The sequence below is a fragment of the Pseudopodoces humilis genome, chromosome 1 (assembly GCF_049639895.1).
Source record: "Pseudopodoces humilis isolate 2021_Gansu_Grassland_sample_001 chromosome 1, ASM4963989v1, whole genome shotgun sequence".
NCBI classification, from domain to species: domain Eukaryota; kingdom Metazoa; phylum Chordata; class Aves; order Passeriformes; family Paridae; genus Pseudopodoces; species Pseudopodoces humilis.
The window spans coordinates 107,330,576-107,348,138 of record NC_142200.1 but is presented as its reverse complement, the minus strand read 5'-3'; the positions used below and the strand labels follow the sequence as shown (position 1 = coordinate 107,348,138).

The 17,563-nt window shown below is 34.7% G+C and overlaps 1 protein-coding gene across 5 annotated transcripts in view; it reads left to right on the top strand.

The window, feature by feature from the left end:
* Positions 1-17,563, top strand: part of ULK4 (unc-51 like kinase 4) — a 214,672-nt gene that overhangs the window by 69,605 nt on the left and 127,504 nt on the right. For 4 of the 5 annotated variants that reach the window (XR_015772489.1, XM_088055074.1, XM_088055085.1 and 1 more), the window contains 5 exons: positions 2,215-2,266; positions 2,360-2,454; positions 11,095-11,146; positions 11,246-11,390; positions 16,878-16,970. Coding sequence is in view for 4 of the 5 variants with exons in the window: in XM_088055074.1 (XP_087911200.1) it covers positions 2,215-2,266; positions 2,360-2,454; positions 11,095-11,146; positions 11,246-11,390; positions 16,878-16,970 (437 nt within the window). In the remaining variant the exon portion in view is untranslated. The remainder of the gene's footprint in view (positions 1-2,214; positions 2,267-2,359; positions 2,455-11,094; positions 11,147-11,245; positions 11,391-16,877; positions 16,971-17,563) is intronic. The other variant, XM_088055082.1, reaches the window with a different exon arrangement.

Below are 17,563 nucleotides of genomic sequence, written 5' to 3'. Positions count from 1 at the left end.
TATTTCTGTAAAAATTAGCATTAGAATGATGAAAAAAAATTCGAAACTGTAGATGCTGAATTACAAAGCCCTTTCTCCCTTTGAAGCATTTGCAACTAGGCAGTAGATTTATTACTGGTTTTCAATCAACCTTCTAGAAGGTGAAATTCTTCTGTCAACAATATAGGTACAGCAGACCAGGTACAATGAAAGTTTTCTTTTGATGTTACTCCAGCTCGTTTGAACTACTGACTGAGGAAGTCAGGCTAGCACAGCTTTCCTCTCAAATCAAGGAGGAGCACGTCAGTGTTTCCTGCCTCTTGTCCTGTCTCCATTGAAAAAGACATTCAGGAACTTATATACACTATTTAAATTTACACATGAAAAAGGAAGGGATAGTAATATATCTGAAAAATTATTTTTTAAATTTTAGACCACTTTATGTAACTGTGTTATGATATGACTAATATAATTACTTCTGGAAGAGTAACTATCCATTCTATCAGGCAAAAATCTATTCTGGATATTTGTGTTTAATTAACATTCCCACTGACACCTATAAAGGGACATTTGATCATCACCTTGTACTTTTTCAAAATACTATGCTATAACTGAGGCCCCTAAGACTTTAACAAGGAAATATTTTTGTTTGTTTTGTTCTTTTTTTTTTTTTCCTGATTTATTCAATAGTCTTGTTCTCAACAATAAGAAATTATGCAGAGAGGAAAGATGTGTGCTTGGGATCTGGACAGAAAAGAAGAGTTATTTTCCTGTAAAGGTTGTTCATTGAGATTTTTTTTTTCTTGCTGCTTTGAAGTTACTTCCATCATCACTGTAATTTTCAGTAGTGTTGAGCAAAGAAATTGAGAGGGAGTCGGGACAGTCCTTTCATGTTTTCTGCTGTGAACAGAAGTACATGCAGGACACGCCATGCCCCAGAGGCACAGTTAATAGCAGGCTCCTGGGGGTGTGCACAGGGCACAGACTCACCTGTAGTGAAATACACGTACACCATTTCTCTCCATTGCTTGAGAAACCCCAGATAGTTGCATTTCTTTAAATTACACATCTTTTTCCTGTGTTTCTAGTATAAAATTAATAAGCATTAGTAGCCAGAACAATTTTTGCACCAACTACTTTGATGTTCCCAAATCGGTCTTTAGACGATGGTTGTGTAAAACTGTCTAAAAATGCGTAAACAAAATAATTTGCTCTCTTCCAAATCAAGTTAATTAGATGATACCTAGTAATTTTCTTCAAATGATCAGGAGGATAACTTTTTTTTAGAGAAGTACTTGTTTTTTATTACTCCTTCCAAGGTGCTTTTAAATAATGAAATATATAATTGGTTTCTAACTCTGTTTTTAATTAGAGAAGAATCCTTCAGATGTTTCTTACATATTGTGAAAAAGATAACTCATGTAGAAACTTCTTCCAATTTAATATGTAATAAGGAAAATTTAATTGGTAGTGAAATATAAACTAATGTAATTTTCCTAAATGCTACATTAGTAAAAAAGAGCATACTACACATTCTGCTGAGAATTTTCCTTCCTTAGCAAGTCTTAATAACATCTTTTGCATCCAAATGGAAAAAACAGCTATGCATAGAAATGAAAGTAAAAGAACAGTGGGTATTATTGTACAATATTTACTTCATCTATATTATTAATATTATATTGACCCTGTGCCTTAATATGATGAGTAATTTAGGTGATTTTTAATAGAAAGTTATATATGCATTTTTGCATGTTCTCCTGAGTGTAACTGCGTCCCTAGCATGTGTAGTATGCATAGAGATCAAAAAGATGATACAAATAACAGAAAATTGTGTTTTCTGAAGGGTCTTCCATCATTTTAGTGAGTTATTTTGACATAGCCACATCCAAGGTAGTTCAAAGTCTTCTAAGAAATTACAGTTTTCTGTTAACTGTGAAGACATGAAATTAATTATATTTAGCTAGAAATATTATGATTTCTGATACTAGTCAGAGCAGTAATCCATACTATACTCCACATTTAAGGTTCCAACAGCATTACAGACTTGCAAAATTACAACAGCTAGATCATTGGTACTTTCAGTTTTAGTTAATTATGAATATTTATCCTAATGTAGGTGTGATAATATTTTGTATTTACACAGTTTTTCAAATAATTTCTTGTAATTATTCAGTGATTATGCTTTTTAATATTTTTTCCTAAAGTGTTTTAACATAAATGCTGCTTCTTTTGTAGGAGTTCATCAGATCAGTAGATTCAGGAGAAACAAACTTGGATAGAGCAATAGGTGGGGTAACCTATGATGATATTACAGTAGTTTTAGACACAGATATTCTAACTATTGAATTTTATGAAGGAATATGATTACTTTTACCAACAGGGCAAGCCGCATCAGAAGAATTGATTAAGACTACTTTATTGACCTTTGAAGCAGTAACAGAACATCCCAGCTTGCTGATGACCCATCGCTTGACTGTAAGTCTGACAGCAATTTAAATAGTTGCAGGCTAATAGGCCTAATTCCATTTATAAATAGAAAGTTTTGAAGATTTAGAAACCATTTAAAATACGGTTTAAAATGTGTTGTGGTTCTGTTTGACAGGAAAAATGCTAATTGTTTATAGAGAATTTTCAAAGAAGCAGCAAGGCATTCAAAAGTATTTAGTTGAGAAATTAGAGGGAGAATGAGAAGGACTTAGAGTTTAGAAATAGTGGTTCTTGATTCTGTTTCTTCAGCTTCAATACAAGCATGTTGCTATACATTAGCGAAATTATCACCACTATTTATGCTTTCTACATAAACATGCTTTTAAGAGCAACATGGCTTGGAAGCACCACCTCTGAGGATCAATCCCATTCTATCATATGAGAGGGGTAATAGATATCAGTAGGTATCATACCATATCATATCATATCATATCATATCATATCATATCATATCTACTGATGAGGTTTTGTGTTTGTATTGGAATTAAATTAGGGGCACACACTCAATATAGAACTTACATCAAGAAAGATATCAGCAAATAAATAAGAATAAGGGATGTTAGGGATTGTGCAAGATAAGAATGGGTGATCTTAGAAATCAAGTGCTTTTAGAAGTTGAATCCTATTTGGTGTGTGTGTTAGTTGAGTATTTAAAGTCTTAATAAGTGAAACAATAAATCACAAGTGAAAATAGTAAAATTAATCCAAAATATAAATTTGAATTTAAATAAGTTTAATAGAATTTTCTTCATGAGTGCTCACAAGAGTGTTAGGCAAGAAAATGGTCCTTATGCAAAAAAATCTAACCAATTAGTAGTCAGAGAGGGAATAGTACAGAACTGTTCAATTTACTTTAATAGGGCAACATTGTCCTAGAAATGAAATGTTAAGTGTAGGTGAAGTATGAATGCCTACTGATATCTCCCTACATGCCTGTCAGCCTGCCTCTCACTATATTTGTATCCTTCTAGAATCACTTCAGTTTAAAAAAAATAATTGCTTCACTTTTGTGAGTTACCAGTGTGCCTTATATTGATATAAGATAATTTTTTATGGGGGGTCTGTCAGCAGAGACTGAAATTGCGATACCTTGTACCAGCACATTAAAGAAAAGTCCTCCATCTGTTTCGACTTCAATGGTTGAAATGGTTAATTTTCTCTGGAAGAGATAATTCCTCTTTAGAAATCTTCTTCCCCTGTGCCCATCTCCACATTTAGCAGAACTTTTTCCTGAAGCCAGGAAGTGACTATCCTTGTCTGTGTTAAGTAACCCGTGGGTCACAGCAGGGGAGTTTTAAAGTATCTGGATTTCTGGAGAGCAGTTTACTTCATGTTGAAAGTTTTAGATGTTTCTTTAAAATCCATCTTAACTTCTCTGTTATGTAGTTAGAGCTGAAACTTCCTTCCGTACTGGACAGTGCTTGTCCAGTAATTCTGACACATACCACTTTTGTAGTTTCCCTGGTTTAGGTATAAAATTATATCCTAGTCAATGAAAATCTTCTCATTGTGGGGTTTTTTTTGGTTTTTTTTCTTCTTTTTTTTTAAGAAAATCTATTACTTCACTCACTGATTTTCATAAATAACAGCTCTTGCTAATTTAAAAGAGCCCTCCTGACACTTAGCAAATAGTCATTCAGACATAAAGCGGAGAAATTTTGTATGCCTTGCATTTTGTATGTTAAATTCAAGAAATTGTCCATTGTAATTAATAATCTCTAACCACATCTGCCACTAGTGGTGCAAACAGTAATTAGTTTAATACTATTTACGAAGTCTAGTGTGCTAATTATACTTGAATGTACAGCATACATTACTTTAGAGGAAAGTGGTACTTCATCTTCTATGATGCATACAGACTATTTTTGGAAATGCTGTTGCTCGAGGGATATCTTCTAATTGCTGCTGGCTGAGCATGACTGGAATCTATGAATATAAATTCCAGCACACAGCAGAACTTCGTGCTTTTTTAAAATGTTGAAGCAAGACATGTTCAAGCTGCCAGATCAATATTTATGTATAACAGTGGTTAATAGGACTCTTTTACTGGAGAGAAATTTAAATCCTAGGCTGAGCTTGGAAGGATGAGCCTGGATTACTCATTTAGACCAAGTTGTTTACAAGCAGGATTTTAGGGAGTGATGCTGGGTGAAGGCCAAAACCTTCTTGAGAGGATGCAATTTTTTTCTACTCTTACTGTGACATTTCTTCAAAGTCTCTAATCAGAAATTAAATGCATTTCTAATAAAGTTTAATTAATGTAATGAAAAGTGGGGCTGTATTGAGCAAGCAGAACCAGAAAGTTTTTCATTTGAGTTCTGTTTTTAGTTTAACTGAAATGAAAATTGTTTAAATTAATAGGAATTTAAGAGCAACATTTTAGTTTCTTTCCCACTTTGAGAAGAATTACTTTTTCTGGGTTTTAGTTCATGTATGATTTACTTTTATGTTCATACTTTTAACAAAGAAAGTAAAATAAATTGTGGGGTTTTGTGGTCAAATTTCTGATTACCATCAACCAAAATCAATTATGCAGGAGATTAATTTCTGTGGAGACTGGCTGTGTTAGATATTGCTAAGTGTGATAAAGTCAATGGAAATTAATTGAAAGTGCTTAAATGAAAGACAGCAGTGAGCAGTAATTTCATTTTGCATGCACTTGTGTGTATTTTTACAAGAGATAAAGTAAAAAATAACAGTAAGTGTGACTTGGCAAATTTTTACAAAACTAAATTTTCAGGTATGCAAATATGATGTTGAAGGTCATTAAGAGTCTGTGTAGACTGGAATGAAATATTAACTCCAGTTTCTCAAACTGGCACAAGCCAAATTTCTTGTTTCTTTCACCTACCTAAAATGTAAACATACTTACTAAATTCAGATACTGTTACAATAATATTGATTTTCCAATTTTGGTAAAGATTTAGATATAATTAACAGGAAGAATTCGTGCTGGCTGTATAATTTCCATTTTTCTTTTTTGAGTTAAGTATATTTATTTGCCTGAAAAAAGGACATATGCAAATTCAGAGCACTTAGAAAAGTGAAGCTCATGATGGCAGATGGTTCCTGTGGGAGTTCTTTCTATACTCCAGCTAGCTCCCAAAAATGATCTGTGTATTGCACATATAATCTTTTACCCAAAACATTAAAGTAGTTCTCTGGTTAAGGCAGAATTTGTCAGCAGTGATTCTCTTCCTCAAGGTTTTAAAACTTACTTTTAAAAATCAGACTAAAATGAGGGCACCTAGAACATGATGAGTTGCTTGATGGGAAGTCAAGGGAAAAGTCGTATGACAGGGAAACCTAGTGTTTGACAATATGAGTTATTAGTTTCAATAAAGATGACAATGCAAGGTAACACAAGGGTTAGAAACTTTTGCAAGTGCATTTTTATTGGTTCAGCATCGGTGGTGTTCTTCATCCACAGGCTATTCTAATCTAACCACTGATCATTTTGTCAGTGTAGGATGTGACTATATGAACATGTTGTACAGAAGTTTTTCAATCACGTTCCCTTTTCAAGTAGATTAAAATACTACACTGCATGTGGCTTTCTGTTCATTAAGCATGAGACTTTTTTGTGAAACCAGTTCTCTAGTAATTGACATATTGAGTCAGTCAATCAGTGCTGTCTCTTCCCAGAAGTAAGAAAAAGCCAATTATTTAATGAAAATTCTGAAGACTTTTAAATAAAAATTACAGAAGTGTTATTCTTCTTTCCAACCCATTCTAACATGTATTAGATTATTTTTTCTGTTATGTTCTGGGAGATTACTGATGATTTTAAAACACTGAGGATTGTGCTGTGCTTCAAGCAAATGCTTTGAGAAATTTGAAGGCAGAAAGAAAGATGATTTGGGGCTGGAGCATATCTGTCATGAGGAAAGGCTGAGGGAGTTGGACCTCTTCAGCCTGGAGAAGACAATTGAGAGGAGACCTCATTAATGAGTATAAGTATCTAAAGTGGGGAAGGGAGGAGGGGGGAGAAGGGGATGAAGACAAACTGTTCAAAGTGATGCTCTTACCTCACTAGTTAAGTTTTCCTTGCAGAAACTACTGAACATTCTGGAGACAGATGTTCTGGTTCTGGATAGAATACTTGTATTTCCAAAAATATTTTGATGAAGTCATGCACCAAAGACTTTAAATTCATTAGTGGTCCTTCCCTCTTACCCACAGGCTAATCAACTTCTAACTAGTTAAAATTTACCAAGTGGAGAATAGAGATCAGTTTCTAAAAATTTATGTATTTTAAAAGTGGTGGCTTACAAAGGTTTGTTGCAACATGTGCTGCTAATCCAAAAAAGAGAATGAATAGGGAGGTGACAGAACTGACTGATGACACCAAATTATTCACAGTAGTGAAAATTAAAACTGACAGAGAAGTTGCAGAAGGTTTTAAGATTTGAGTGAAAGGAAAATAATGGTGTGCAATACTGATAAATGACAAGTAATGGACATAGGGAAGGAAATTTCTACTGTACATGTGCAGTGTCAAACTCTAAACTACTTGTAACTTCTAGAAATCTTTCGGCATTATTTTTCTATGGAAGTGGTAACTTTATACTCAGCAGTAATCAGAAACAACTAGCTTATTAGAAATCACTAGTAAATGATCAGAGAAAAAAGCAGAAAACTTTGTGCATGGTGCATTCAAGTCTCAAATACTGAATGCAGATGTGGTCATTCACTCTCAAATGGAATGAAGTTTATCAAGAAAAAGTACAGCTCGATGATGCAAGTAGGGTCTGAGTAGAAAACTTAATCTTGGAAACAAAGTACTCTAGTGCACTATTATGAATGGCAAGGGAAAGATGAATTGAAAAATAATCATTCATGCTTTTTGTAAAGTAAGAATATGTGGGTGTCAAGTTAGCTGCTTTAAAATAAGCAAGGATATATCTTCATAAGGCATAATTGAAGTGTAAAATGAGTGCTGTAAGTATTGCACATGCTAAAAGTATAAATACATTTAAAATAGGATGGGACAAATATATGTGAGAAAATGCTAAATGCAAAAATACAGATACAACATCAGCTTAGGAAGTTTCTTAATTCAAGAGGTACTTTTTAGAAACTAGAGGTGTGTGTTTATCCTTGGTCTATTTCTCATACTGTTCTTCTACTTCATTCCAGCTGTCAAAAACAGGATTACCAGGTTTGAGCTATGGTTTTTTTGGTCCTTTACATATATTTATATTTGGGGGATATGGATGTAGTGTGTATGGATGTTTCTAGAATTTCATTGCTGTTTTGGGTACTGATAACAGCACAGTTATGGCAGCACAGCCTTGGAATGTCATAATTACAGAATTATACAGTGGTGGCTTTGAGCAGCTAGGGGTGTATTGCGAACTGAATATCAGGCTATTTAAAAGATGGTAGGAACTCATCTAGAGCTATAATCATATTCATCATATTTAGTCTGTTTAAGCTTAAAAAAGAATAATTTCCTTTTTTTGCTAAGCAATCTTAGTGATAAAGACTGAGACAAAAAACCTGTATCTGATTTATCATCATGCATAAATGGAGATTTGATTCTACACAGATATCAGCAGCCATTCAAAAGAGGAAGAAAAAAATCCTTATTTGAATATTCTTCTATTTATTTCAGTTCCAAAATACTAGTACCATTCTTCTCTATACATAAATGACAGACACATTTGAAATTTTTACTGGAGAATTTGTTAAAAATATTTTATGTACTGTTGCACTTCAGTTTATTTCACCTTAATAATCATGTGCAAAGTTCATACCTTGTTTACAAATTTATATACACATTAGTGAAAAACAGTGACCCAAATGGCATGGAGAGAGAATTCGGGTTGTGGCGTTAGGAAGTATCTGATTTAAGGTTCATATAAAATTTAATATATGCTTCCCCCTTCAGCATATGCATTCTGATATGCCTTTGCATAACAAAATAATTTTCCAAAGGATCAGTGCTTTATTTGGTTGATCTCCCCACTGCACTTAACTAACATGAGTCAAACACCTATGGAGAATTCCTTTCTAAACAGTTTGTTTACTAGAACTGAAGTTTGTATTAGAAAAAGTTCAGAAGAAACTACAATGGTCATTTAAGACCTAAAGAATCTTTACAATTTGTCTTTACAATGACAATTGAAAATATATTTATCTTAAAAAATACTTTTGACTGGCTTAACTACATTTACTATTGTGGAAAGACTGCTGTTAATGCTAGATTAAAGTGAAAGAAGATTTTAAGTTTTAGAAATTGAAGTTGTGTTGTACTGTTGTACACTGCCATCTTAATCGGTCTAGGTCTGAGTCAATGCTCCTGCTGTTGAGTGATTCATAATATCCAGGCACTCTAGGTTGGTTCAGATAATCAAGAGCTGTTTCTTTTCCTCTTTTCTGTTTCACACCTTTAATTTACTGCTTATATATGCTTCATTTGAGAAGCTTTACAGTAGTTGAACTGGTTTCTTGGACTGAAAGACCTTAAGTATATACAGTTTTTTTCTTACCTCACTGGTATAACTGATACATTACCATTTGGAGAACAGCTTAGAAACCTGCACTAATGGAGTTATTGGAATGCAGTGCAGTTTTATTATTTAACCAAAAAGACAATGAAATATTTCAAAATTATGAAATGTTACTAAAGTCACAACATCTGTGATATATAGTATTATCTATATAGGTATAAAGGCTATTTGTACTTGAAGAGTAGTTTGGCTTCCATACCTCAAGCAGAATCATTTTACTTCTTTTATTGAAAGTCTGTAACAAAACTGTTGGAATGCATGAAATAGAAGCCTCTCTGAGTCCCTCAGAGAGAGAAAAAAATGCAGGGATTGAATTGAAGCCTTTAGAGAAATTAAAATATATTAAGCCACAGACATGAAGTAAGAGTGCAAGTTTTAGTTTTAAGTAAGTAGAAATATATCTTAAGTGCCTTAAGAGACTGTGTTATCTAGCAAAAAGCCCTAAAGCCTAGTTTTAAAGTTCAGTAGTGTTACCTTTTACAACATTAACTTAGCTCCAGACATAACAAAAACATAGCAAAAGATTGCTTGCATTTCTAGATAGAATAGATAGAGCTATTTACATAAACAGATACTATTCTATACATAGATTTTGGGTAAGAATTTATACTGCTTTCGTACATTAGAATTAAGCTCAGATTGGTGCAGGAAGAATGTTTTAGAATCCCATTTTTAGCTGATTGGATGATATATGAGTAAAATCCTCCTGTATTGGGGTGAAAGACAACACACAAGAAAGAAGAACAAAAAGGGAGCTTCTGCTGCTCCTGCTTCTGCTCGGATATTGGGACTTTATGCCAGAAAGCTTTTAGCACAGACTTTAATACTCTGAACTTTTTGCCTTCGAGACTGATGTATTCATGCAATAAACAACTTTACAACAACCAACAACTGCTGTTGTCTCTTTGAAGATCCAAGATCCATGAGAAACTTGACAAAAAGCATTTTGTAGTAGCTTTTTCAGAAATTAGAAAAGCTAAAGTAAATGAGTCCCTTAATATCAGAGATTGATTTAACAGAGTCTGCCAACCAGCAGTGAAATAGCTGCTAACTGCAGTTATTGCTGGCTAGAGGCTAACTTCAGTTAGTGACCTTTTTCATGCATACTTTCAACTTCCATAGATGTTTCTTATTAGTAGCTGCATGTATCTAGGGAAATTTTATCTTCTCATATTAATTACTGAAACAAAACACATGGGGGATTGTAACTCAGTCTTGTTACGCCAAATCATAGCAGTGAGACTCTACGTAGCAATTTTATTTGTATAAGTAATTCCTGGGACAAGGTGTGGATCCATGATGCATGCTTAAAAATTGCAGGGCTGTCCATCCATCCTCTCCCCAAAACCCAAGCATGGTCTATCTAAATAAATGATATTTTAACAGTGATTTAAGAATTAGAAACTGTATTATAGAGAAGACTAATACTACACTATTTTTGTAACTGAGCCATAGCCTAGTTTATCATCAGTTGATTTCAAATGGAGTTAAGCTGACTAGTCCTATGATAGATGACAGATTTGTAACAATATCCTCATGGACAATAAGAAATTGACTGGGTTATATTTTTTCATAGTGCAATTCTTTAATAATGTAAATTTGCATTGTAGTGGAAGACTGTGTATTACCAGAAGGAAAGAAGTTAAAGTATTTTCAAGACTCTATATTAAGCTTAGGGATATTTCATTATAGGTAGTACATCTTTTCTGATGTATTTGAATTCTGTGCCATTCTGTTTTTTATCTGAACTCTATTCAATGATTAGTTCATGGATTAAAGCATCAGGATTAAGATACTCTAATACTCTTTTTTTCTCAATATCTTACATCTTCACTGAATTCTGTACTTTAAAAGTCCCTGTCAGTGAATTATACCAAAGTTACTGTTGTTTTCTTTATAAAAATGCATTAATGTCTGTAATTTTGTGGCAGTTTACTAGAGAAAAATTAACTTGGTGGCTTTGTAAGGGTGATTATGCCTGAATTTCCATGATAATTTAATTCTTTGATTGAGGGCTCTAGCAGCAAAATAAACATAGATGACAGTGTATCTCTGTTCTAGCTTTTCCCTCTGTGAATGATCTAAGCCACATCTTTCTAATTCTCTGTTTTAGGTTGAAGACTGTATCCTCCCACCACTTGTTTCTTTGGTCCACAGTCAGAATGGTAAGTATACAGACACATCAGCTACAGTTTCCATGAATTCCACAGTTTGTTTTAATTATATTTCAGTGTGGTCACATTCTTGGCACCTTTATTTTCAAGTGGAATGGAGACTCTTCAGCTTGCGGTTGCTCTCAGAAACCACATCTCTGCTTTTAAGTCACGAAGTCATGGCTGAGGAGAAAGTGGAGAGCCTCAACTCAAACAACAAGCTTCTGTCTCTCATTAGAGATTTACTGCTGCCTCAGTAAGTATAATATTGCTTCTGTAATGGGGAATAACTTGATATGCAAACAATTTTTGACAGTGTATTTGTTTTAGCCATCCTTTCTATGGTTAAGTTACTAAGTCAAAAAGGGAATAGCAATTAAATACTGCCAGAGTTCTTTGCCCAACATCTCATCCTAAGTTTATTTAGTATTTTGTCGAATGCAACACAAACACAACTTCTGTGTGATGCACATTTCTGATACTGTGCCTCTGGCTACTCTTAGAGCAAAACAGCATTCCCTCTAGCTTTTGGACTGTGATTTAAATACTCCTCTTTGTTCTTCTAATAAAATCAGAACATTCTAACTACAATATCTTTTTGGGGTTTTTGTTGATATTGTACCTTTATTTAAGATGGTCTGAAAACATGTGGAATGGCATATAACTTTTTTAAAAGAACAGTACATCATGGATTAATCCTTCATGGTCCACCTAGAGGTTATTGCCTCTAAACTGCTGGCCTTTCCTGCTGCCCCAAGCAGCAGAAAAACCCTACAGCAGAGTAGATGAAACTACAGCCTGTAGGCCAGATACGGTCTGGAACTTAATTTACATGGTTTATGGTCATATGAGGCCTCTCATTTCATGCTGACTTTCAGGTGAGCATAAAGAGAGCTCTCTGTGTTACGCAGACATTGACTGTGAGCTGGTAACATATGTGAGTAAAGGGAAGGAACATGAAATGAGTACAGTAATGATGGGTCATCAGTTGTATTTTACATTGTTATAGTAATGCTACAGTGTATTTTCCTATGTGGTCCTCAAAAGTTAATAATGGCCAATATTTAGCTGCCCTAAGCAAGAAAATAGTTTTCCACCCCTATATTAAATAAATGGAAGAAGGCTGGAGGAATGGATGCTGGATTATGATCAGAAACCCAGTGTCTTTTCCAAATATGAGATTTTCTCTGCTAATTGAGTAATGCTCTTGCAGTTTAAGGACCAAAGTTTTATTCATGCAAGGTATTTAAACTTTTCTCTGTGACAGAACTGGATGGAAATCTTACAGAGAAATTTATTTCCAACACCTTTCTTCACATTTTTTACCTTGTGGAAATATAGAATGTATCAGTACAAATTAAAATGGCAACTGGAAATACTATTTTTAAATTAGGGTATATGCATTATTAAAAGCTGTCAGATAATTTTCTTCAGACAGGGGAAGAGACTTGAAGTCAAAGGAGATGGAGTTCTGTCCTTGCTCTCAAACTTGCCATTTGTAGACATGTCCGTCTTATATACTGTTTCTCATTGAACTGGGGGATGTGTGTTTGGAGGGATGTGTCATGCTAATTACAAATTAAAAGGAAAACAGCCAATAGAGGTCTGTCTCCAAACTTACTAGCTCAGTTGAGTGGAAGGGCTTTTCGGCCTGAGATTAAATATGATCCTGTGTTGGGGCCTTCACTTGTGCCATCTCAGCATGTGCTGTGCGGCAGGTGTATGGCAAAGGGTCTTGCAGCAGTTCAGAATCTTGGATCCAGGGTTTATGTAATTCCTGAATCAGTTTCCCCATCTCCTTAGTAGAGATGAGAAGGGAGGGGTTCTAAGAGTCAGCGTAATCTACTTGTAAAGATAATGTAAAGCTCTATCCTGAGAAATATGGGTTACTTGAAAACTTGCAATCTCTTGAAGCTGAGATAGAGCATTGGAGGCTGAAGAGCTTTTTTGCTCATACTGTTTAGTCTTTCTGTTGCTGGGTAAGGGATGGGACAGAATCTGACTCAGCTGGAGGACAATCAAAAGAGAAATGTGATGGCCATTTGTTCATGGGCAGTCTGTGGAGGGAAGAAGATATTTCTACCCCTTTTGAATCTACTGAGAACTGAGAGGTGTTGAATGTGGAAGGTAGTGACATCCAGTTTTCATGTTCTTTTTAAGGAAGATTGTAATCTTACACATTTGTGTGTATATTTTATTCCTATAAATATCCTTCTCAAATTAATTTGTTTAAATGTAAAACTGACTCTTGAAATAGAATGTGGGTCACTATGCATAAAATATAAATAGACTTAATTTTGAGATAAATGCAGGAGGGCAGTGATTACTATTTTTTCTCATCTTCTGCATTATCAATGGTAATTCCATTAAATATTTGTGCATTTACAGATCACAAAGTTACCTTCCTCATAGGGTTTTGATTTAATTGAGTGAAACAGTGTCATTAAGTTTCAGTTCATTGAAAGATTATTTTCCTGAATGTTTCATAACCAGAATGAAACCTACAGCTATAGACAGTGAATACATGGCAAATGCTTTATATATAGATTTTTTAATCAAAAATTGAAGCATCAGATCTATTTCATTTTAATTCCTAATATTCCTAGTTATATGTCATTAAAAATTGAGCCAGAATCAGCAAACAGAGAGAAATGTGTAAATAAAATTTTACTTCATTTGAAGGTTTATGTAGCTTGTTCTCAGTAGGCTATCAAGCCAGTTCTACAAGTATGAAATCCAGGATACTTGACATCATATTATTTTTTAAGAGCTTAAGAGAGTCTACATCCCTTAATCTTTTGGTCCTTTTGTCAAGGTTGTTTATATAAAAGATTGACAAAATAACTCCTTAGAGTGTAGTACCCAGAGTTCACAAAACCCTTATAAAATGCCCTCTACGGCTTCTGTTACTAAACTGCTCCGTGTTATGAAGTGGCAGTGAAATCATTTGATGACTCATTCATTTGATAAAGTATCTCAAGCATGGTGTATTTTCCCTTCTAAGAAGATTCATATATTCATAGCGCCTAATGGCCTTTATTCAGGCAATGTGTTTATATTAATTGCTAAGACATTGACTCTAGTAATCTGTGTTTTCTCATGTGGTATTTGGTTTGATGGATCACTGCACCTTCCCTTAGAAATATCCTTTTCTTGTATTTTCTTGCGGGAGGGGAGAAGAGAGTTTCAAGGAAAAGGAAGTGAAGTGAGACTTTTTTATTGAACCTCAAGAAATTAGGATGCTAAGTCTTCTAAGTAATAATAGTGTCTCTCAAGCGTAATACTTAGAAAGCTTAAAACTGTTAAGGTGTACCCTATTAATGGATGATATTGATGTGTTTATATAAACAAGTATATTGCCAAGTGTTCGATTTTTAAGCTATCATGGTTGATTCATTTGTTGCTACTGTTAGGAATTACAGTTTTGGAGACTAAAATCCATGTCTTATGCAGTGAAAGATGACTTCTGGCACCTGAATCACCTGATATCATCTTTGATTGTTTCAGAAGATTTAGTTATGGACTCTGAAAAAAAATAAAATTGCAAGTCCCATTATGTTTGGTAGGAATATGTATTGCTCATATGTAGGGCTCTTGGAATCAGTGTCCACTAATGTATTGCAATATTCTCTTATTAAGAGACTTTTTACTGACCTGTGAGAAATGGATTTTTTTGGGGAACTGGAATCTGTTCTTTGTAAAAGAGAGAGTTTAACCACTAAAGACCTGAAGAACTGATAATTCTGTAGATATTCTAATGTGGTTTGCAGCCTTACAGTGGCACATTCAAGTGTGTAGTAGCCATGACACATTTCCCATAGGTTGTGTGCTTGTGTAGGAGTGTGAAGGAACTCCCACTCCCACAGGCTACATCAAGGCTGCATGGCTAGCGTGCTTGTCCCTCCTTGCCACAGGCAAGCAAAGCATCTCCCTCTAGATTTCCTTCCTACACAAGTCAGAATGCTGAGGTGTGGTGCCTACAGAGAGGGGAGGAGCCAACACACAGTAGGGTACATGCTAGCGTGAAGGTGGTGGGAAGTGATCCAGGTTCCTCAGTTCAGACAGCACTAGGGATCTCAAGATGTGAAGTAAAATTTTTGGTGATTTGCATGATTCCCCCTCCCTCTACCAGAACACTACTGTTTTTTTCTTTTTGTGAAAGCATTTTGTTGCTCATGACATGGTAACCTAGCATGTTACAATTCAGCCTTTCATTTGTTCTTGATTAATTCTTCATTGTTTTTTTGCAAATTAAGTTTTACACTTCCAGTTCTATTACTTCCATGTATTTTGAGTAGTGTTGCATTCTACTGCAATAGCTGGGTCTTGTCCAGGGAGGTTACACAGCCACCAGTGATGGACATGGGAAGGCAACGAGATGGGTCTCTGGTTAAGCTCAGGAATCCAGTTACTGGGACGTCACCAACACAGGAACCAACTCAGCTTTGATCCAGAGACAGAGAGCCCCAAACAGAGGCTGGGTGATGGGTTTTGTGGGACAGAGCCAGGGTGGAGTTTAAGGTCAGGGACTAATAGGGACAGAGTAAGGGAGAAACCTTGGGGCGCAAACCCAATCAGAACACCCTGGGCTGCCACCCCATGAGGGGTCCAGGGTGGAGCAATTCTTCCTGGGCTCACTGGGCCCATCCCCCAAGGCAGAGAGTGGAATTTACTTTTCCCTGGCTTTAAAGCTATGCCTCTCACTTTAACACTTTATCTGAAACTAAATCTTTGCCTCCCTGGGCAGGGGCACCCCACAGAGTAGGCCTAGTTGAAATCAAAGACTGTGTTTTGACATAGCTAAGTCTGCGGTTTGCTATGCTTACATCTTTCTCACTTCCATTATTGTATCCTACTGCCATCCACATACATTTTTGTTTAAATACAGTAAAATTAGCCCTGTGTGTTGCGTGGGTATCTCTAGAATGTTAGTAGCTACAGCAAGATTCATTTTGTTTTTCAGCAGCCTGTTTTCCCTTACCAAGATTTCCATGAGGTGATACTTGGAAATGTTTCAAAGAGGTTTTTTTTGGTTTGTTTTCCTTCACAGCTCTCAATAAACATTGCTTTGGATTACTTTTATATTCTTCTGGTCTATATTACTTGGAGAAATGGATTATGCTGCAGTGAAAGCAATGTTTTTTGAAATTTGAGATAAAATATAAACCTTAATGTGAGTTTCTCTCAATTTTGAGAAAAATAACTATGTATACAAAATATAGAGTTTAATCATATGTAATTTGGTTGATCATCTTCCTAAGCACTCAATAAATCTCCTACCTGATATTTTGAGGCTCATTTACTACTTGTCTCTTGAAGAATAGATTTTTTATGTATAAAATAGTATAGATCAATAAATAAATCTTATGCATGTAGACAAGATGAATATCTTATAAATATATTTTGCTATAACTTACAGTTACAAAACATGCATGCTTTATATATATGACCTGCACATCTATATATGTACATATCTACGTGCATATATATACACATGCACAGAAGCATGCATATTATTACATATTTTATAACTGACTGCTTTTAAATTTAATCTGATTTTAAAATACTGTTTCTAGGTGAGTCTTGTTTGTTGCTTTATACAATTTGAAACAGCTTTGTATTTCCATTGTAGTTATAAAGTCTGGAAATGGGAAATGATGATTTTTTAATATAATTTTTGACGTGTATCTCTTGACTTTTTTTTCCCCCGCTGTTTCTGCCCCTTTCCCACCTTGCCTTTCAGGTATGAGCACCTTCTGCTGGCTCCAGACCCTGTACCAATGTATGCTCTAAAATTGCTGGTGGCCCTGACTGAGCGTAGTCCTGCTTCCGTGAGGTGATACAACTTCATATTCTCTGTTGTTCTGTCTTCCTTCTGTTTCAATTTCTCCTTTCCTATTAGGAATTAGCAGATCTCACTATTGTACTACTTTGACTAGCACTATGATTTAGAAAAATCATTGGAGAATGTTAGTTATAGAACATATCTTTTGTATTAATATTATATGATCCTGGTTATTTTATGTGGATTTAGCCAATGAAACATTAAAGACAAAATTGGAAGAATTTTAACATTAAAATTATCTTTTAAAATGTACAAAACCCCAAACCAAACCTAAAATATTATCAAAATTGTTGTTCAGCTAAACGTATTTGTGGACAAAGGTGATGTGCTTGTTAAATATTTACACCAGTCAATTCACTTGAAAGCTCCTGCATCTCCTGCAAATATATCTACCCTTAAAATTCCTAAATATGGATTTTAATTTTTGGTATAGGTAGACTTAATATGTTTAGAAGTATCTTAATATCTCTTCCTTCTTGTTCCAAAATTTAGACTGTGATGGACAGAAAAAAATCCCAAAACTGTATCATACAACTTAAACTGTGTGAGTTGATCATAGCAAGGAAGGATCTGTCTTCCTGGAT